This window comes from Bacillus rossius, chromosome 1 (genome assembly GCF_032445375.1).
Source record: "Bacillus rossius redtenbacheri isolate Brsri chromosome 1, Brsri_v3, whole genome shotgun sequence".
Lineage (NCBI taxonomy): Eukaryota > Metazoa > Arthropoda > Insecta > Phasmatodea > Bacillidae > Bacillus > Bacillus rossius.
Window position 1 is genome coordinate 217,643,201 of NC_086330.1, and position 23,185 is coordinate 217,666,385.

At 35.2% G+C, this 23,185-nt stretch overlaps 1 protein-coding gene across 5 annotated transcripts in view; it reads left to right on the forward strand.

Moving 5' to 3' along the window:
• LOC134527290 (DENN domain-containing protein Crag) overlaps positions 1-23,185 on the forward strand; it is a 771,918-nt gene that overhangs the window by 318,053 nt on the left and 430,680 nt on the right. For all 5 annotated transcript variants that reach the window (XM_063359835.1, XM_063359836.1, XM_063359843.1 and 2 more), the window contains one exon: positions 2,168-2,309. In XM_063359835.1, the coding sequence (XP_063215905.1) occupies positions 2,168-2,309 (142 nt within the window). The remainder of the gene's footprint in view (positions 1-2,167; positions 2,310-23,185) is intronic.

Sequence of the window (23,185 nt, forward strand, 5' to 3'; positions counted from 1 at the left end):
ATAAAACAATTAGGAACAACTAAATCACACCTCTGCATTTAGTTTTATGTAAAATTTTCTATAAGATATGTAATTTGTATTCCAGAGAATTAAAATTTAACATTATTTAAGAAAGTTGGTTATTCCAGTGGCTTCATTAGAGAAACAGTGATACTATTTTAACAGTTTGGTGTGACCTATCTTTTTATGACTGTGTGGCTGGCCTTTCATTTCAAGTTTATTTTTGGTTAATGATTGACAAATTGTGATACTCCGCATTGCTATCCAGCTCATCTTGTTGGCGTGGACTGCTGGAGTTCGCGATAAATGGGATAATCACTTATGATGCTTAGGCATTCTGAGTGGAGTTCCACGAGCGGGCTCCTGAGAAGGGTCTGCCCCAATTAAATCCTTTTTATTGGCAATTGTCGTCTATCGGCCGGTGGGTTTTCTTGGTATATTTGGTATTCCTGTTTACCCAATTATTGCATGCCATTGCCATTTAAACTCACTGTGGTACTCTTCAACCGTCTCTAAAGACTTCATGTCATTGAGACATTACAAATATAAATCATAATTTATTCATTTCATAAATGGAACCCAGCCTTCATCTTGGGCCTCAGGCCTCCCATCTGAAACTGCTCATGCCTTCACCGCCAACCAACATTACAGGTTTTTTTGGGCTTGCACGGCCATGCAGAACTTAGTCTAATGCACGTGCAGCAACACAAGTGCAGGAGGTTGTACACACACCTCTGCGTATGGCATCTGCATCGACAACTTCCACTTTACCATGCCCTTCTGTCGAGCAGCTTTAATAGGCTCATTCAATGTTTACAGTTTCAAAACATTCTCTAGTGCTGATGTTAAACATCACCATGTATTCTTCATACTAAGTTTCAGCAAAACACAATGGAAATTCGCTGAAAATAGCAATTACAATAATGTATAGACAGAGAAAGATTGATAGTTAAAAGTAATTTCTCAGCTGACTGCACAACAGCGCCATCAGCTTGATTAGGCTATTACAATGCTATCTCATTTTGGGCAGCCTTACTAGTGTTCAAAAGTGCAATGGAATTTTATAATGGCTTGGCAACTTCTGTAAGTATATTTATACTCAATGGTGTTACTGTGGCACAGGAAAACTCTAGCCTATTAACATTCTTCATAAGATTTGTTAATATATTCTTCTTATTGAAGACAATATATTATGCCATTAAATACATAATTTTGTAAACTGCAGTACAAACTGTATATTTTTTGCAAAATAAAAATAATGTCAATTAATGGTACTGTTATCATAAGCATTTGCTTATTCACTGAATCAACCTTAGTTACAAAATGATGTAGTTTCTTATCAACTGTGACTTGTTGGTAACATTTTTCCCTTATGAATTTACCTATCTTAAAACTACTTGTGCAATAAAAATATTTTCTTATTAATGCTTTTATAGATTAATTTATTGTGGTGTTGTGTGATAAGATGGAAAGCAGTGTAAGCACAAGTGTCGCATTTACTGCACTGGATACGCACTGCATATGGTTTTTTTTATGCAATGTTAACCAGCACATCTTTTCTTCAGACTGTATTTCAGCAGATGGTGGAAGCCATCAAATGGAATACTATCAGATGCTCTAATCTTACTTGATGTATAGAAAACAGCAAAGGTGGTATTTCCAAACGTTTAGAAGGATTGGCATTGTAACAACCGAGATAAAAGAAATTTTTATTTTTAATATTTTACAATTTAATATTTAAACTGCTTTAAATAACAAATGAAAACACAGGAATGGCAAGCAAGCAGTGAGAAAAATAGACTCGTTTTAAACGTAACTTGTGGAACCAAAGCAAGCCGTTTGTCAGTGCAATTACACTGAGTGAGCTGCACAATGAGTGGTAAACTTGTTTAATGTAATTGAAGCTAAGTGAAAACAATTTTATGTTTCACTATGTGGTAAGAATGTCTACTAAATTTGTTTTCATAATTTAAAATAACATGTTATAAAATACATTGTTATGCATGATGATGGTGATCACTTCCATTTACCTGCATCTATGAAAATACAACTTTCAGTTTTCTGAAACAGTAATTGAAAATTTTATGTTATTTAATTAAAAATTGAATATGAAAACAATATTTTTGCCACGAGTACAGAACATGGCAGTGTGTGTGTGTGTGTGCAGCAAGCTCTGGAGCTGGAGATCCAGGAGGCTTTCCTGCGCTTCATGGCGACCATCTTGAAGGGCTACAAGGCATTCCTGCAGCCCATCACGAAGGCCCCCACCATCGGCACCACTGACCCCAGCTCCCTGTTTGACCTGCACGGTCTGTATCCCCGTTTGGCTTTGCATATATCAGTGCACTTTCTTGTTTTTCTCACTATGTTTCCAGCGATCAGATGTGGCTTATAATTCTTCAGAGTATATATTAGGGATGGGGCGAATCCTGATTTCCTCGAATCCGAATCCTAACTCAAATCCTCAACTGGAATTGCCGAATCTCGAACCCAAACCTGAATCTTTTAACAGATGATGTCCACATATCTAATGTAAGTGAGATGTATTCTGCTTGCACTAAAAGTCCCTTGACTTTATCACATGTAGTTTGGCACATTTCTGGTATAGCCTAAGTGTATATAAAGACAAACATTTTTTCTTGAGAAATCTCAGTTTTAGTACAGATTAGCGGTTAGGATTTTTTCTATAAATAAGCTAGAGGTCTGCGAGCCTAAGAATTTTACTTCGAGCCGAGCTCGAGCATTTGTGGTACATTTACACTTTTGGGAAATTATTTTTATCTTAAACTTAGTATAATGTTTGAATAAAGTATTAAAATGAAGTGGGCTTATTAATTTTGGGTAACTATTTACAATGTGTGTTTACATTTTGCACTGCTAGAAAAAAATATCTTTTTCCATTGAATCTTACCTGTTTCCATTGGTTCATTAGTAACTGATATCATCCAACTAACATAACCAAGTATATGTTTGTGTAAATGTAACACATCTTTGGAATAATTTCATCCTTGTCAATTTTTCTGGAGTCCTTACTGAGCTTCAACAAACTTAGCACCAAAAATCATGTTGATTGAAAAGTACATTCACATTGTTTCAACATTTCCACTTTTCAGCACAATAATTCTAAGAGATTGTCACAGAGTATTAAATTCTGTTCTTTAATCTATCATGCAGAACAATAATTTGTTCTGCACGTTCAAGAGTTAAATTAGCTCTACGATTGGAGATAGTGTTTCCAGCAGAAGAGAAGCTTCTCTCGCTGGCAACCTGCTTGGCTGGAATGCTTTAGTAAAATTGCTTAACCTCAAAATTAGTGTCATAAATATCTGTAACTGGTCATTAAAGTTTAATCAATTGAAAGTAATAAAAATAAAAGCATTTTACTTCATTCAATTTACACTTGCAAAAAAAAACACACACACATAAACCTACATGGAAATTAAAGTCTTTTTCAATATCCTGAAGTCTGAAATATGTTTACTCATGTCATTAAATGTAGAGCTGTATTGAAGAAGCCGATTTTGCCAATATTTAGTTGAATCAGCATTTCTGCTGACTTCCGATACAGTACGCTTGTTAATTTTCGGCCGATATTACTGAAAAACTAAAGAGACTGCCATAACCTAAAAATCCACGAGTACCATTTTTACTTTTCGTAGTAATACTGCATTCTTTCACATCACATTATTTCTTAGCAAAATGTGCCAACCGTACATATCAAAGTTTAACATCCTTTTTTTTTTTTCAACAATGTTCTTTAATTTAATATGTCATAAATAAATAATACATTACTATCATGGTAAATATACATCTCGGTTGTTACGGTAACTATAGTGCAAATATGGTAGCTATCTCTTTGGTAGCTATCATGCTTCTGTAGTAATTATGGTATTCTACAAAGAATATTGTTCTTATTATGGTAATTATCGTAAAATATAATGGGTTTGTACTGTAGTTATGGTACATCATCCATATTTCTTCGTATGTTGTTGTTCATTTGTCTTTTCTTCATATTTACGTTAGAGGTGGGTTGTTACAGCAATTTTCGGTATCTGTTCCAACCTGATACTGATACAGTAATGTACCTAGTTACAAGTATATGATACTTCTGTATCAGAGCAGTAGCGGTCCCAGGAAGCGACAAGGTATCAGCAATCTCGTTACAGGGTACACATCCTCCGTGCCATCATCACCAGCGTAAAAAGGTATCGGTGTCTCTGATACATTATTTATCACGCCTGGTAATTCTCTACCTCTGTTACTCTCATGCCCGCCTGATACAGCCAGTATCAAACAGTTCAACATTCACTGCAGTTCGTCCTGGCCGTGTATTAATTACCACCATGTACATTGTTGCGGGCTGTCATGCTTTGTAGTTATTATCTTTATAGTGAAATAAGGAATGGATAAGTGCAAGAAAAAGACTTCATTTGTGTGGAATTTTTTTTACGGAAAATAATGAGTTTGCTGATTGTAATTTGTGTAAACAAAAACTGAGTTATAAATCATCATCGACTAATCTGAAGAAACATTTGAAACGTAAACATTGATATAGTATGCTCACTAATGTACGTATCTGTTTTTTTTTTATTTTTAATTTTTGATAAAATCGTAATCTTTTAATGTATGAAAACACTAGTTACTAATTGTTTTCGGAAAAAAAAAGTCCATATGTTGATTACATCTATTCTGTTATTAGTGTCAACTGAGAATTTATTTGCATTTTCATAGCTGTTAGGTGCACAAATATAAATATTATAACTTGTATTAATGTACTTCTTAATATGAAAATGTCATTAGTTTTATTATTGAACGAGACTGTGCACGCACTGCGCACTGAGCGTACTTTGATGTGGGACAATAACCAAACGACTCGTAACAATTTCGCTTTGCGCCTCTCCTTCAACGCCTTCCCCTGCGCTTCCTCCCCTACATTATTTCCCTTCTTTATCCCTTATTCGTCGTTCCTGCTCCCTCCCCTTTCACAATAAGCTCCGCCCAAGTGACCGTCATCTGCGATCGGGTTCTGCGCACATTGGCCGTGGTGTTGTTCCAGGCGAATTCTGAACTGATACTAAAGTACTTGATACTTTTCAAGTGTACTCGTTTGCCATTCCTGATACAGGCGCGTATCAGTAACAAAGTATTAGGTTGATACTTTTCGACCCACCACTAATTTACGTGCGCCATTATTTGAGACAGGAAGTTTCAGAAAATTTTTTAACGAACTTTATACCACACATTTAATGGCGTAAATGATGAGACCTCGGGCAATTTAAACGCTTTATACGGAAAAACCTACCATGCGGGACCTCGTAAGCGAGTTTTACTGTATTTTTTTTCCGTAAATAGTAAAAAACCGAATCCTTTGACGAATCCTATATCAGACCCGCCGAATCTTCGAATCCCTAAGATTCGGCGGATTCGGCGGATATTGGATTCGGTCGCCCCATCCCTAGTATATATAATTGTGTTTGAACTACTGAATTTTCGGGCATTTAAGATCTTAGCTTTTCAGTAATGTTGTGCAAATATTCTAAACATTCATGTTCGATTTCCAAATATTCTCTAAAAGAAACTAAATTTAATAAAATTTACAATAAATGTGTATTTGAGTACCAGAGGAAAGTACATTTGATTAATATGAATTTTCTGTGCTAGTGTACAGGTTGAAAAAAAAAATTGTTCTTCATTCATAAAAAGAGGTATTTTATTTAAAATACCAATTTAAATTATTTAATTTTACACATAATATTTATTCAGTTGACAGAACAGTCTCGAATATTAGATGTGCTCTAATATATAATTTAATTCCTGCATTTAATTTCATGGAACAAAGTGTGATCTAATATGTAAAGCATCTCCAATACAATACAAAATACTTTGGACATAAAAGACAATGGACATAATGTGACTACTACTTTATACAATCGCGAATGTTAGACAACCTAAAAATGTGTCATTGAATACAATATAACCCTAATAAACAATGATATTGAATGTATGATGCCCTTTAACATATATCTACTTTGAATGTTAGTCCACCTTGCATTTAAAACCACCTCAAATGTAAGACATCCTCTAATATATGACCTCCACCAGTATAAGAAAACCTTTAATGCTAGAAAAATTAATTGTAAAATTACTTCTAATATTATACGACTAATGTAAACCAATAACAATTTTTAGATCATCTCAAATTTTAAACATCTTTGAATGTAAGATCACCTTTAATGTAATCCCACATCGAATGTAAGACCGCCTGTAAGGTGAGATCATCTTGAATGTAAGACCACTTCAGATGTTAAGACATCCTCCAATGTAAGGCATTCTCCAGTGTAAGATTTTCTCTTAAGTAAGACCATAACAAATGTAAGACTACCTTGGAAGTAAACGGACCTCGAATGCATAACGACCCTGAATGTATGACCGACTCAAATGTAAAATGAATGCAAATGTTTGACGACCTTGAATGTCAGACAACATCAAATGTCAAATTACCCCCAATACCAGACCAGCCTCAATGTAAGATGACCACCAATGTAAGATGACCATTCAATGTAAGATGACCATTCAATGTAAGATGACCCTCTCAATATAAGATGACCATTCAATGTAAGATGACCCTCTCAATATAAGATGACCCTCTCAATATAAGATGACTCCCTCAGTGTAAGATGGTCCCTCAATGTAAGATGTAAGTTTAGTTAAACTGCTTCTATTCGGTAACTGGAACTAAAGACAATCCTGACAATCAAAAATCAGAATAATCTTATTAAAATGGGTAATAAACGAAGAAAATTTCTTAAATAAGCAGACTCACAGTTTATTACAATAAAAAAATTAAATTTTGTAACAAAAATTCCTTTTATTCATGCTGTATATTGTTTACAAGACATGGTGTTTGAACGAAGCACAGTGATGCAAACACTTTATCATTAATACCGTATTGGTCCGAATATAAGGCGACCATTTTTACATAAACGAGAGATGCAAAAATTGGAAGTCGCCTTATTTTCGCACCCAAGACGCCAGAACCGCAAACATTAGTTCCAAGCTGAAAGCTACAGTAGAAACATTGTTTAACAAAACGTTCACGATTTTTTATATTAACTAAAACTTTGTTACCTCACACGGAGAAAAACGATAAATCCACCTAATATTGCAGTAATTCACAATTGTTTGAAGTTGAAAATTAAAATATTTGTTATTGAGTAAAAACGTGAATGTTGAAGCATCTCAAAATGGCAACCTTTTATTTCACAATTCATATTTGTACTTTGTGTACAACCGCGTGTTAATATTTACGGTAATTTATCTTCAGATTTTTAACGGAAATATTTGTACTAAAATATCACAGTTATTTTCAGAACGATTGCTTACGTTTACAAACATTTCGGATGTAATGTTTGGAAATTCACGGCTGCCAACTGTCTTTCCACAATATTTCTTTGTTGTAAAACGAACATTGCCGAACACGCACGAAGACGCCATATTAACAGGAATTTGGTACGTTGCTTCAAAAGCTATTTTAATAATCCACTCCTTATTTATGTAAAAACCTTTCATAATTATAATAGATTATTCTTTCAAATTCATAGAACAGACTCTCTCTGTCAGAGAGTAATATGGACAAATATACGCGGTCACGTAACCGAAGTTATTCTTGGCCGTATGCTTCATCATGTCAGCTAGCCACTTGTTTTGTTCCGGCAAGATGCATTCTTTGTTTGCTTTTTTTACGTTTAACACACTACAAAATAGTAATACGCCTTGTTCTGTGGTAATACGTAGCTTAAGTCAAACGGAAAGTTAATTGCTGTATTTTAAGAGTGATTAATAGCCATTGTAAAAATTTTAAATTCGTAGATACAGTAAACTGTGAAAAATGAACAATCACACATCAGTGGAATGGCGGGGAACGAGGTCTAGACAAATAAACAGCTCTGAAGATGACAATTATGCAGCTTCATTAGAGTAAACATACGAAAAAATTTATAGTGTAATACTTAAAAATGTAAATATTTTCTAATTGTTTTCTTTTGACTTTTAGGGTAGGCCATTCAAACTTATTTTAAATAAGTAATGTGATAAATATAAATTAATTGTTATACATAAATTCAAAAACGATTTATCAACACAAAATGTATGTCTAATGAATTTTCACATTAATTTCTACCAAAAATTACTTTTACATTTGTTTGGCCTCCTGAAACTGCAGGTCGCCTTATATTCGGGGTCGCCTTATATTCGGGCCAATACGGTAGTTCAGCTTGAGTGGTGTCGGGGTAACATTACTAGTATGTCATGATATTTGTCAGCTGGTGCACTCTTAAACGCAACAAAAAGAATTTTGTTACCATTATTCTATCATTTAGGCAGGAACTGTACATGGAATTAAACTAATAAGTGAATATTTATTGTATCTATAGTTAACAATCTTGCTAAAGTGGTTAAAAAATTTTATATGATCATTAAATAAAATGTCTACAAATCTGATCCGGAGTATCTGGAGATCGGAATCAGTGAGGGCCAGATAAACGAGTATTTACGTTACTCATCGATGTACAGCACCAAGATATTTGTAGTTTGCCTTTGCAACGACAATATCCTGCAATGGTATTCTTCACCTAATCGAGCATATTAAATATATAATCTATGGTCTAGAGCATGGTCTTTGAAGGGGAGGTCTGGACAGTGGTGTGGAAAACTGACCCCTTTCGTGACCGTTTTAGTTCACCGAATCGCCGTCGAGCGCTACTTATACATCAGTCCGGTTTTACTGTTTTTGATATAGGACTGATTTGCAGTTTTTATTTTATAAATTAATAACGAGAAGTGTAGAATGCTAGAAACCTTACGCAAAGGGGAAAAAATACGTACTAACCGTAATATCGTAAAATCAATTTCGCTATCAGTCTACTTATGTTTGTATGACATATAAACATTAGACTTGTTAGGTTAGGGAAGCGAATATTTGGACATCAATGTTTTTTTTATTCGAAGTATGTTCATTTCGGATCAAATGTGAACCAATCATTAATAATGACAATATTTCCTAAGTGTATAAACGTTGCATTATGTTATGTTACTTTTAAGCATTTTATGGGGCCTTTAGTTTTAGTGTGAGTCGGCTTATTTTTACTAGGCCTAAGCCCTTACGTAGAATTCTTAAGAAAGGCCCCTGATGTAATTTAAAGATAGGATGGGCAAGAGATAGAGGAAGCCACACAATATAATTTTAATAATAACAAAGATGAATACTACAGATGGGCTACCGCCCTATGGCAGGATTTGCTTCAATCATCGTTCCTCCCTCTTCACCCTTTTCCTGAACACCTCAACACACACAGCAGCTACACATGCCTCTCTCAACTCATTCAACTCGCTCACGGTCCTGATCAGCATTGAGTGCTTCCCTCTATCCGTTCTCCTTTTTTCCCTATCAACTTTCCAACAGTTGTCCCTTCGTCCCCTGTAGTACCCTCTTTTCAGTTTTTCCCCAACTTCCCCGACCATGTATCACCTGGTACAATCTCATCAGCCTCTCTATCCACCTCCATTCCTTCAAGTCTACCAACCCGTTCCCTCTCCTTTAGCATCTCACAACCCCCTCCGAGTGCCCTCCCCAGCACAGCCCTAGAGCCTACCTGCTCTTCCTTACCATTCTGTCCACCTGCTCCTTCCAACCAAAGTCTCTGCAAAAACTCCTAGGTATTTGTAGCTAGTGGCTTCCCCTATCACCACTTCTCCCCATTGGTATTCCATCTTACTCACTCTTTCCCGCTTGGTGAATCTAACAATTTTCTCCTTTTCCACATTTATTCTCAACCCATTACTTACTGTCCATCTTTCCGGAGCCCTTAAGTTTTCCTGCACTTTCCCGTTCTCCCCTGCAAACAAGTTTACTTGCAAAATTAAATTACTTTGGCTATTTAAGGTGGGCCCGAGTATCTGTAACAAATAAATTCACCATTGCTGTTCATGTGATCGAGAAATTAAAGTTGGCTGCATCTGAGTAAGCATGCTAAGGACTTTAACATCCATCAATGAGTGCCAATTACCGGAAATGGCAAAGGGTACGTAAAAGTAAAAGTTCTCGCATCAAATATCCTCCCCCTCCTTTTCCATTAAAAATTATTTGCCTCTGGTGGCAACTGCCGTCTGCAAAAGTCCGTAATAATTATGCACTGTATCTTATTTGATTTATCAAACTGAAATGTGGAATCCCTGAAAGTTAATTGATTTACAGGTCATGCTCCTTAAATAATTAACTTGCACAAGAAATTCTAGATTGTCTTTGTAGCAGCAGTGACAATACAAACTGTTAAATAAGGGGCTTGTCATTAAAATTTAATAATTGCCTATTTACTAAAGCTGATTTTACACTATGCAATGTACAAGCAATTTCCATACAATCCTTCCATCTTCCATTGCAATGGAATAATTTCACAATAAAGGCAAGTGACAACACAATTTCAGAGAACATAACGTGTTCTATATTTTGTTGCAAGACCACGTAAATTGCATGGAACAAGCAATATGATTGGCTATTCTGTTGTATGAACACATTGAGTTTAGTGTGAAGATAAAAAATGTAAAATTTGTGCTGCAAGTTTCTTTTCTATTAAGGCCATCAGATAAATATTTGTATCTATTATACGTAAAATTACAATACGTAGTATTTAACTGTATTGTTCCAGCCAAAAATACACCTTCATTTATATATTTTACAGTAAAAAGTATATATGTGTATATATCATTGGTAAATTGTTGCTTCCATTGAAGGGATGGTTTTTTACAAACTACAGCACAAAATTGGTCAATAGCAATGTACGCCACATTTAACACACGCATAAAACTACAATTTAAGCAACTATTGAGGTAATATATGGAGAAATCCTTTGCATAATGAAAAAAAGAAAATGATTTAAAGAATTTATTTACTGTGTTCCTTGTGAAAAAACTGCAATAGGCCCTACAAAACCACCACTACACAATTCAGTAGCATTTGTAACAATTTTTTTCTCATTCAAGAGTACAGTATTTACAATGATGTTACACAAAATTATTATGTAATGTTTTACACACAAAAACATTTAAGCAATAACACTGTATTCAAATGAATAATCCTAGTCGTAAATTGGAATATGCATAGTAACTGGCAAAAATACTCAAAATTACATCAAATAGACTCAAATGTGGGGGTACATGTTAGTCATTGGGGGTCAAAAATAAATAAAAATATTCAACATAAAAATCAGCACAAGCCAATCATAAAATAAAACAATATTTTACTAGGGCCTATAAGTTATTTCTCACAGAAAATGTTGAACTCGTTTCGAGAATTTTAACTTGTCGCAAGTATATTAGGAAGTCATACAATCCCTCTGATTATTGTACTGTCTCTTCTAAATTAAAAGTTGAGGGGGTGGGACGTACATACAGACAGACAGACATGACGATAATAGCTTCAGTGTACCTTTACATAGGGAAGTACCCTAAAAAGCACGGAAACTTTGTTAAGTTGTTGTAAATTTTGCAATTTTTTTTTCTGCTGGTTGATTTTATTAATTTCAGCAGTCTTTTTCTGAGAAAACTGTCTCATTCTCATTGTAACATAATATCTAACGGAAAACATGAATATTTATCCTTATGGGTCTTGCAAGGAAATGAAAGATGTTTGTTTTTTGCTATGTGAGATATTGTTAACTCAAACACATTAGGAGAACTGGAAAACATTTCAAAACTATTTTCAATTTCCCGAATAATGCAAAAGAAAAAATAATTGGTATGAATGAGACATCCTTTGGTCTTCAAATTTACCAACTCAGCTGCTGGTAGCTGAGAGAAAACAGTTGGTGTTGAAATGGATTCTCTACACTTTTCACATTTAGTGTGTTTCAAAATTTGTTTGCATAAATACCCTGTTAGATAATAGATCACACAGTCAATAACAGGAGCATATAAATAGTCATGTTAAATTACATCATCGAACTCCCACTCTTCGTGCTCAATGAGCGAATCTAATTCCTTCTTGAGGTTATCAAGATAAATCTCTTTCAAGCGAGACACAGAAATCAGAGGCGCTACTGGTCGATCATCAATTATAGTACAATTTCCATATTTTGGTGGTTTCAAAATGCTGTAAACAGACAACAGTTTATACAATTGCAGGAATGTAGGTGTGGCAGGATGATCATTCTGCCCTCCTGCTTGTCTGATGGTCCCAAAGAATCTCTTCAATCACACACACATTTCAATAACATATGCACTGCAGAACAAATTCTAAAAAATACATGACTAACAAACATACAGCGACAACTACATACCATTTTAAGGTTCTGCATTATTCTCTATTAGTATTATTTGATTTTTTTTTTTTAAATTCAGATAAGGAAAATTATAATGTACTATGATAGCGTTATTTGCCTTTGCCTTGCACTACAGTACATGTATTAAATTTTAAGTATGAACTTAGAATTAGGCCACCATCAGTACAGGAAGTTGTGAATATTAAGAAAATTGTTAGATTGCAACATAAATACAAGTTGAAATTTCGATTACATAGAATATACTACACATGATAAACATAATTCATGCTACAATAGAAAGTTCAGAGTTTTCTTCTCTGAATTTTAAAACAACTAAAAATTAAATAAATCTTACAGAAAGTGAAGTCGAGCCTTAAATAATGGTGCCAAGTAACAGTTCCTTCTTTCAGATTCTGACAAAATTATTTTGAATATTCCAATTAAATATCTCAGGGGCAGCACGCAACCCGCAATAACCCTATTTACCTATTTCTAGGTGAATTCAACACATCGCTGAAGCCAGACAAATTAACTAATTTACCAACAACAGTGATCAAGACTTTACAGTCATCAGTAACGCAAACTTCTTTGCGATACACGGTTTTGACTGTGTCACCAACTTGCCTGCCCACTGCATTTGTATATACGACACATTTCTTGGTGCTGTCATTACATACAGGGACAACACGATACCAAGAATCTGGCAACGCAATAGAAGCCACATCATTAGAGCCACCTGTTTTTTGCGGCGTGCGAAATCGTGAAATCTTTGCCATAATCTAGGAATTTGCGCGAAATTTACAGCGACGGCGATAAAACGCGAAAAAATCACGAAATGAAAGTATTCCTCTCGCTGTTGTGTTTACTTTTATTCGATTGAGCGCTATAAGTCGATCAGACTGCGTTAACGTGTGATATATCGATTATATCGATATTTCGTCGACTAGCTCTTTGCTGTCCACAAAAAACTACCCATTTCCAAACAACAGAATAACTAAAACTGCTTACGCTCGATAAATTCCGATGTCATGTTCGCGCTAAAGAATCAACGGGTTTTTGTTTACGTGACAATACGAGATGTCTGTCTGACCGGGTTAGGTTCAGGTTCATGTTGTTAGGTTAGGTAAGGTGCAAAGAGAAAGTTCAAAGTTTTGAGAACTTAAATGCGAGCAATGTGAAGTTGAAACACGTTCTCCAACTCCAACAGTTACCTACTGGACGTGCGAGAACGATTCGTCGATTTAATATATTTATTCGGTTAGTAGTATTTAGTCGAATGTCGGAAGTCTTGCGGTGTTTTTATTCTGTGATTATTTAGTCTCGTCGTAGATATGCTTGTTTACTGTTTGCTTTGTCGACTGTGTGCAGTCTACGAAGGTTTAATGGAATGTGTAACGTTGCAAGACCCTGCCCTTCTACCTAAATATATTTCTTTTAAACTTCTTTTTTGTATATGTAAGCAGTAATAAGTCAATGTTTTTTGAGTGGTGTATGTATTATGAAACAGTATAATCAGACATTATGGATACTAATATATGTTATTTTCACTTGCTGTGTGTTTTAAGAATGTACCTTGTATTTTAAGAGACGTTTTCAATCAGTACTTTTTTTTTATGTAATTATTCACAAATAAGTCGCTGTACTAGAATTTTGCCTGTTTAGGCCTACTTTTTCAGGTTTTTCTCAATAAGTTGAATTTTGTCAAGTAATTTGTATTATGATTGCTGTTCTTAATTTTAATTAACGTGTTGCGATATAATTATAGATCACGGGACTGTGTCTGGGCTGGGGTGATGTGTAGAAAGAGAGAGGCATAAGAGGCCTGTAAGTGTGAGTGAGAAAGAAACAGTGCTTCCCCGCCAACAGAGATAAAAGCTGGGATTCCCCACTGGTCGTGGGAAATGTGTGATAACTGCTGTCTCACGGTGTGGGAGAGAGAACGAGAATGGGAGTCCCCGATTTTGATGTGAAATTGAAAAGAGACAGATCAAGGGAAACCCCGATTATGTGTGTACAGGGTTTTTTCATGTATTGTAATTTGTTCTATGATTGGCTTGTGATTTGTAGAGTGAATGAAGCGTGCGTGTGATTGGTCGGTGAGGTCATGTGACTTCTCCTCCCTGCGTGGAGGAGACGGATGGCAAGACTTGGTCAGTCGTCCGTCGATCGCCGCACCAGTAGGTCGCGTTCGGTGGCTTCTCGCCAAATTATGTAGAATTTGTGAAGAGATAATTTAACGTTGGTGGTCAGAGCCAGGCCGAGTATTAAGTTAACCTAATTTTTTTTTATTTTCATTCGGACAGCAACAAATTAGAAATTGTGACCACCTTCGTCAGCGTTGGGTTCGAGGCGAAATTCGGTTTCGCTGGGTGCGGCCCGTTTCGAGGTCGCACTATTTTCGTGTACTTACAGTAAAATATTATTGAAGGACGTTATTTTTTGTTAATTCACATCGCGCAAGCTGCGAGCATTTTTCGACAGGCAGATGTACATCTGGAATGAGTGAGCAAATTATTGAAAGTGTTTGGATTTGTCTGTGCAATATTCTATTTGAAAAATAAAACAAAAAAAATTACAATCGGCGTTGAACATCTTTTTATTTTTTGTATATAACGAAACGTTATAAACGTTACAAATAAAACATTTAGAATGGTGGTTACAATTTACAACCGCGAGAAAGAATTCTCGCACGAAGGATTTTATATCTTTGACAAAACTAACAAGATTTTGATGTGCAAGTATTGTAACGTGCGCATCAAGTGGGCCAGGAAAGATACGTGTTTGAAACACATTAATGGCAGCGCTTCCCACAAAAAGAATAAAGCGTTCGCACAAGCTGCAAAAAAATCTGAAGCAGCTAATACGTCAGGTGTCAAACGTCAGATTTCACTCACCGACGTATTTTACCGCACGAAAAAGGCTAAAGAAGACAAACAAGAATTTGTTATGTCAACAGTTCGTGCTTTCATGGAGGCCAATATTCCTTTAGAGAAACTTAGAAATTAAGGGATTGGATGAACAAGTACATTGAAGTTAGGCCTACTTTTAAAAACGTCCTTTGATTTACAAACTTTTATGATTTTTTTATTATTATTTTCACAGAAACTTGAAACTACATTGAAATTTGTAAACAAAAATTAAATTCCAGTCAATGAGCATAACATTTCAATTGGATGAACAAGTACATTGAAGGTAGGCCTACTTTTAAAAACATCCTTTGATTTACAACCTTTATGATTTTTTTATTATTGTTTTCACAGAAACTTAAAACAACACTGAAATTTGTAAAAAAAATTAATTTCCAGTCAATGAGCATAACATTTCAATACACAAGAACTGTAGTGCTTTCTGTACCTAAATAAAACTGAATAAAACCTAAATTCTCATAATATTTTTAACATTTCTGGTTTTAATTTCCTGAAATTCTATCCAAATGTAGGAAATGCCCTTTAAAGATCACAAATTACCTGAGTTTTTAAAAATAAATCATTTATAAAAGCAATGAAAATTTTACCGAAATTAGTTTTAAAAATGAAGAAAAATACACCAAAATCAGTTTTAAAAATGACGAAAAATACACCGAATTCAACAAAAAAATTGAAGAAATCTGGCATTCATTTTCACCACAAACAGGCGGCTCTACACATCATCCAACAACTGGGTGAAAGATAACTCTGTCCAACTCTCTCTCTGAGTTTCCATTTCACCACAAGTCGAAACACTATCAACTGGGTTTGTATGACCAACAGAAGTTACAGTTTGAGTTGTGTGTTCTAGGACTTGGGCTAATTTAATTTTTTTGACATCTTGGGTTTGGACTGATCTGTTGGGTAGTTTCCTCTTCACTGACTTTCTCACACTTAAGTAAGCTGGGCAGCCTGGAAACAGTTGAGGGACAGCACCATCTTTTAGTTTGGGACATGTATAAATTCCCTGAAAATCTAAATATTACATGAGCATCTTCTGTTAGGGCTTATATCAACTAAACAAGTTTTCATTATACAGTACATGTACTAACAATTAGAAATCAGCTAGAAAGCACAAAACTTGTAAAGCATATATCACTAAAATAAATGTGCTCTATAATAAAGATATGTATAGGCCTTTTCAGTTACAATCAGGAATAAAATGTTTAACTTAAGTAAGTGAATTTGCATTTGATATTATCACAGGGGTACAAAATTAGCAAAGTTCAAAGGTCCCATATGTCAAATGGTTCAAATTCAAAAAATTGGAGACAAAATCACAATGGTAATTGTCTACAATGGAGTTTTTTTTTAAATCATAAGAATACAAATTTAAAATAGTCACATTCGAAGCTACTACACATCCATTTGAAACCAGAACTTTTTTTACCAACATTAGCAATGACCCCGACCCCCCTGTTTAATACCCTTCATATCTGGTTGTTTTATGCCAATTTAACTGTAAAAAAAATCCTAAAAAAAACCAAAACCAGCAAGCAGGAAGCATGATCAACTAACCTAATGAGGAAAGGTGATTAAAATAATTTTTTTGAGTTCCTAAACATCATTTTAAAGGCTTGTTCTAAGGGAGGTGAATACTATAAAATGAACTTAATTCAAATTTCAATAATACATTATTGTTATGTTTGTCTCAAGAGTATCTACGTGACTTTAAACAAATACCAAAACAATTTAAAAGTTTTAAACTATACTCAATTTTTATTTTTTTTTAAATTTTTTAATGAGTCCCTATCCTAGAAAATTTCCTAAAAGGGCACTGTGAAACATCATTACAGCACAAGTACATGAAATGTACTGGAATGCCTTGGGGGAGAACATTGCCTGTCGTTGCAACATTCAGGGAACTTACCATGTTTTTTTTTTTTTTTACCCGAAAACCTTGCATGTACATTTATGAACAATACTGTAGGCTTATGTACAATTCAATAAATCACTTAGGCCTAATTTACAATAATTAATTGCATTAATTGGCCTTTATTGGAAGTTAAATGTTATCATATAATGGGCCTACCTAGCTTATTTGCTATAAAGTAGTGGACATCATCTGGACTCATTTACCTGAGCAATTATTTTGCACGATTGATCTTTTTGCTACGGTTTTAAAACGAAGTCCTTTCTCGGAATTGCCTTCTGCCACAAAAGTCTACGTTCCTCTTCCTTTGGTGCAGCAAACATACTGCATTTTTCTATCATAGTTTACTTTACAACCGGGCGCAACACACCGGTTAGGCATTTTGTTAATGAATGATGTTATAAACTCATTTTAAAGAATGCAAAAACACATTGTAAGAATTATCATAACCAACAAGTCAGCATATTTCTTTACCGAAAATGTATTCATAATTAACAGAACATGTCTTTATAACTGTAAAAAAACAATCCTTTTACTGTATAGTAAAATAGCATACGAAGAGTCAACATCTATAAATCTCATTTTAATAACAAATAATTTATAATAATTATGACTTCTTCATATCTCCATAATGTTAAGTCCGGACTGATGCATAGGTGGCGCTTGACGGAGATTCAATGAACTAATGCAGTCACTAAGGGGGTCAAAAAGAAAGCATTAACAGATAGGCAACTGCCCAGACCTCCCCTTCTAAGACCATGGTGTAGAGGTAGACCAGATGAAAGATGGGGCATACCGCAATGAAAATTACCTTTCCCTCATGACGAATGAGCTGTCTGCTGCAAAGATGGCCGGCTTGGCCTTTGTGGATGAATACAAGTTACCTGTTTATGCCGAAGGAAAGTTCAAAGTTTTGTGTTCCTGTGTCCATGCTTCTTGGTTTTGCATAAGACCACAAGCACATAGTCATTAATTTGAAACAAGAGCTCATGCTTCTTATGGCTGACATGCAAATTAACACATAGTTGCTGCTGTAGATATTCCACAGGATGTCTTGCTAACACTACAGTCTATCAAGTGAATGCTGCCTTACGTTCAAGTGAGCATAGTCAAACATATCAAGATGCTGAATAATGTACAAAATGGCAAGAACATTGACGTACAATCCGATCCTGAATCCTGGAACTGTATCCTGGTTTGCCTCAAAGCCAACCTGTCAACTGGATAGTAAAATCCAGCTTTGCTATGGAAAAACCAAAATACATCATAGTCCGGCTTCAGGCTGGAAGCTCAATGCAGGCGTGAGCTGCTCCATGTTCCATGTAATGTAAAAATATTTTTAAACAGCGAAAGTTACTCGTACTGGGACAGAAACATGGACATTGAAAATTGAAAATTTCTTCTCGCATATGAAATGTATGCCAAGATTTAGCAAGCGGTCACGGACAGTTGCTGATACTGAATCCCATAGGTTTTAAGAATAAGTCTCCATTAATGGTGTTTGACTTTTCCAAACTGGATGATCAAATAAATTCAAACATCATCAACTAAAGGATTGAGATATTGACATATTGACAAGTGGAAATATTCTACCAATCACTAATGTCTTCTGTCTGATTCTTCACGATCGACATGCATCGTACCATTGTCGAGATAAGCTTGTTAAAATTCTGTCATAAATACTGATAAATTTGTGAGTTTAATTTTGTTATGATTGAACATTGCTACCGTCAACATGTACTGTAATCTGCAAGGTTTCCAGAGACAAAATGTATTTGTGCTCAATGAGATTGCTGACACCTCTGAAGACAATGATATGACTTAAACCCACACCTTCCACTTCTGTATCCTTGGAAGCTACGGGATGATAAACTAGATGGTCCAATGAATGGCTACGCAAATATACCATGGCCGGGAGTGAGACAAAAGAAAAATTTCTGGTATCATTTATGTTGCCGGACCCCAGCAGAAGAAATGGCTGAGCAGGTTTTGCAACCAAGCAACAGAAATTGTAGACCTGCAGAACGAACTATGGCTGTCCTTCCCTGCACAGCTTAGTGCAATACATGATGAGAAACATCAGGTTTGTGGCAAGATGGAACGCGAATGGATATGTGCCTGGTGCAACTCACAGCTGATGCAAAAATGATTCTCTGAGTGATAATAAACTTGTTTAAACCTGCAGGGTTCTTGTACATGTAAATGTTCGCAATGGTTCATGCCTTCAATTGTCATCCAACCTGCAATAAGATGTTTTTTCGTTCTATCCGGCCAATGTGTATGTGAGCATAAGACCTAGCCTCAGCAGTGTCGAGTACACCTATGGGATGCTGTATATCTGCACATATACAGAAACATATAATGGAGGTGCATGTTTTCGCACTTTCTTTTGTCCTTTGAACTGTCACAGCAGCTGCTAGGTTGCTCATGGTGGCCACTTGTCCTTGAATTCTTGAAAAGCGGGAATTGTCCTTGAGTTTGATATTTCCTTAAAACTGCGGGAAAAGTGCTTGAATTTTAATACTTGTCCTTGAATTTACTGATTTAGATTGACCGTTTATTTAAAACCATTCTAAAGACAACACAAACTACTATCGAAGTATAAAGATCGATATATACATATGGACCATTACCATTGCAGAGTCGTCACCGTTAAAAAATGGCGTATTTGGTCGACTGAAATAAAGTCTACGCGTACGCAGTATATTATGCTAACCTTTTTTCTGTAAAAATTATTACGTTGCGGTTGAAATCGGGGACGAAAAGAATTTACGTTAAAGTGTTTCGATTTGGTTATGTGATATGCATGGCATTTCATTTGCTGATAGCTTTGGTAAAAAAATTGTCTCCGCGCTCACGCTGCTGTTTGTGATTTGGATTGTGCCACAAGCCCGGTGTTGGTAAATATATCAATTACACTATGTTATTTGTGCGGTGTTTTGCATAGAAAATTGAAGCCCTTAAAAATATTTTTAGGCAGTTTAAATATGTTCCGACATAAATTAATTGCCTTTCCAATTGATCATAACAGTCGGTCCATGTTAAGCTGAAATTACAATAGCCCGTCGCCTCTATCCGTCAGTCATACGTCCGTCAATCATGTGACCTGCAGCCAATAAGATGGCCCGAAAAATTTTGTCGGTCGTCAAAAGCTTGGTAACTTCATACTTTTGACGGACTAACGAATGAAATTATAACCTCCAAATGTCTAAAAGAATATTGTGTGTCAGGTTTTATTATAGTAGACGTTTTTAAAGTTTGTTAAATGTTTTAGATTACTTTATAAATTATGTTATGTTATGTTATGTTTAAACAGTTTTTAAAGGTTATGTTTTTAAATAAAATTTGTCCTATTCACAGAAGTGTTATTACTTATAAATGATAACTGACAACTTTGAAATAAATATCGGAGTGAAAAATATTGAGTTGAATTAGTTATATGTGTTTAGTTTACATTATTGTTAAACTTATCTAATTATTTAAGGTAAATTATCTAAAAAAAATTAAGTTTTCTCAACATTTGACAGCATGTATAAGGGAAAAAAATATGACGAACGGTTTATTCTAAATCGCTCGGCGGCTGATGGACGAATGGAAGGCAAACGGACGCAACAGGCAATTTTTAAATTTTTTGCTTGGTTTTCAAGTATTTCTACAATGTCTGTGGCTCGGGCAACTTCATTCCAAATATCATGGTTGCATGACCCATTGTTTTCGCCATGGCTGAGGAAAGTAGAGTATGATAGTTCAGTGGCAAAATGTCAGCTCTGCAATAAAATTTTTTCTATAACAAGCATGGGTAGATCCGCTTTAAAATCTCATATGGTAGCCAAATCTCATAAAAATGCACAGGATTCAAAATCTACATCATGTAATATTAAAAACTTTGTGACATGTGCGTCGACTTCTGCAGCATCAAAACCTAATGTTGAAGCGTCATGTAGTGGAAGCAACCTGCCTGAATGTACAATTGCCACGTTACCATTGTCAGCCAGTTGTGTCGCAAATTCCAGTTCACCTGGCTCGATTAACAGTTTCGTTGTTGGTGAAAATGTATCAAAAGCAGAAATAATATGGTGTCTTAATACGGTAACTAAACATTTATCTGTCCGTGGAAGTGCAGAGTGTGCCTCACTATTTAAAGTAATGTTTCCAGATTCTAACATTGCACAGAAAATTACATTAGGCAGAACAAAACTGGGTTACACCATAGTACATGGGATCGCAAAGTATTTTGAACATAAGCTTTTTATGATGTGCGGGAAGTGCGACTATTTAGTGTTAGGATTTGACGAGTCGCTGAACAATATTTTGACTCGTTACCTTAAATCGGAATTTCTGGGTCATGTTAGCGCAGCAGATTTATTGAACGCTTTCACAAATGCTACTGCAAATCTAGACCTCCTCATTGCTGAACATAGGTTCATGTGGCCTCCATGTTCTTCATGGTGCATTCAAGACTGGAATGAAAGCAGTTCAATGGGACATAAATTTCTTAAGAGCAGCCTATAACCTGTTTCACAATGTTCCTGCACACAGACCAGATTTCACACATTATTCTCGTTCCAAGAAATTTCCGCTCAAATTTTGTGAAGTAAGATGGTTGGAGAATCAACATGTAGCTCAACAAACCATAGAAATACTACCCCACATAATTGCATATGTAGAAGGTGTGAAGCGAGACAAGAAGGTCCCAAACTGTAACAGTTTCAAAACTGTAGCCAGTTAAGTGCAGGATGTTCTGTTAAGAGCAAAGCTAGCATTCTTTTTATCTATTGCTAGTGATCTTGAAGGTTTTCTGAGTGAATTTCAGTCTAATGCTCCCTTCCTGTTTGAATCTCTTACAAACATTTTAAAGTGTCATGGAAAGGTTTGTAAAGCCTGAAATAGTTGATTCTATTCAGAATTTATGTTCTGTTGATCTTTCCCAGAAAGAAAACTTGCTAAACATCAAAGATATAAAACTTGGCTTTGCTACTAAAGATGCTCTGCGTCTTACAAAAGATTTGAAACTTTGTGATGTTTTAGGTTTTAGAAAAGACTGTTGCACAATATTGGTAAAACTTTGCAACAAATTCATAGAGCGTTCACCACTCAAGTACAAACTCACCAAGGGAATCTCTTTTCTTGATCCTGATGTACCAACCTCGGGGAATAGTACAAGTGTTTATCAATTAATTTAAATAAAACAGCAATAGAACATTAAATAAGCAAGGTGCCTAATGAAGGACATGTGAACTCTTACCAAAATAATACGTTCCAAAGGATTTACACAAGTTCGTTCAACAAATTTATTCGTTCAAAACAAGTAACATGAAACTATGAAAATGACAGTAAAAATAACGAATGAGTACAGTACCAATAGCAATGACACATCTTGATATCATGCAGATGCAATATACTGAACAATTCATGCAATACAATAACGTTTCCTGCATATCATTATCAAACAAAGCTTAACAGCACTAAATAAGACTCGTGATTACAGTAGCAATAGCAATGACTAACCTTTAAAATCATGCAGATGCAAAATACTGAACAATTCAGGCAATACCATAATTCGCTAGATTCACACATATGATCTCAACTATGCAAGAGCGATATCAAGAGCAATTAATACACTGGTCAAAATTTATACCGAAAGAGAGAAGCATGATACAATTACCGCATCTGACAGAGGTTACAACAAATATTTCACATAATGACCTAACCTAACCGAACCATAACATAGATTCATGAACCATCGTTAGTGCAAACTGCAATACAATATCTACTGTCAGAATGTCAGAGGATTAAGGACTAAGTCTGTTGAGTTCTATGATAATATTGTTAGCTCACATTTCGATATTATTTGCCTAACTGAGACTTGGCTTAATGCAAATAGCATTACATCACACTATTTCACAGACCAATACCATGTCTTCAGAAATTACAGAAATGCTGAACAAACCAATAAATCAAGAGGCGGTGGTGTTTTATCTGCTGTTAAGAAGTCAAAATTTATTTCTGTTCAACTGTACGTTGTTTTTGAC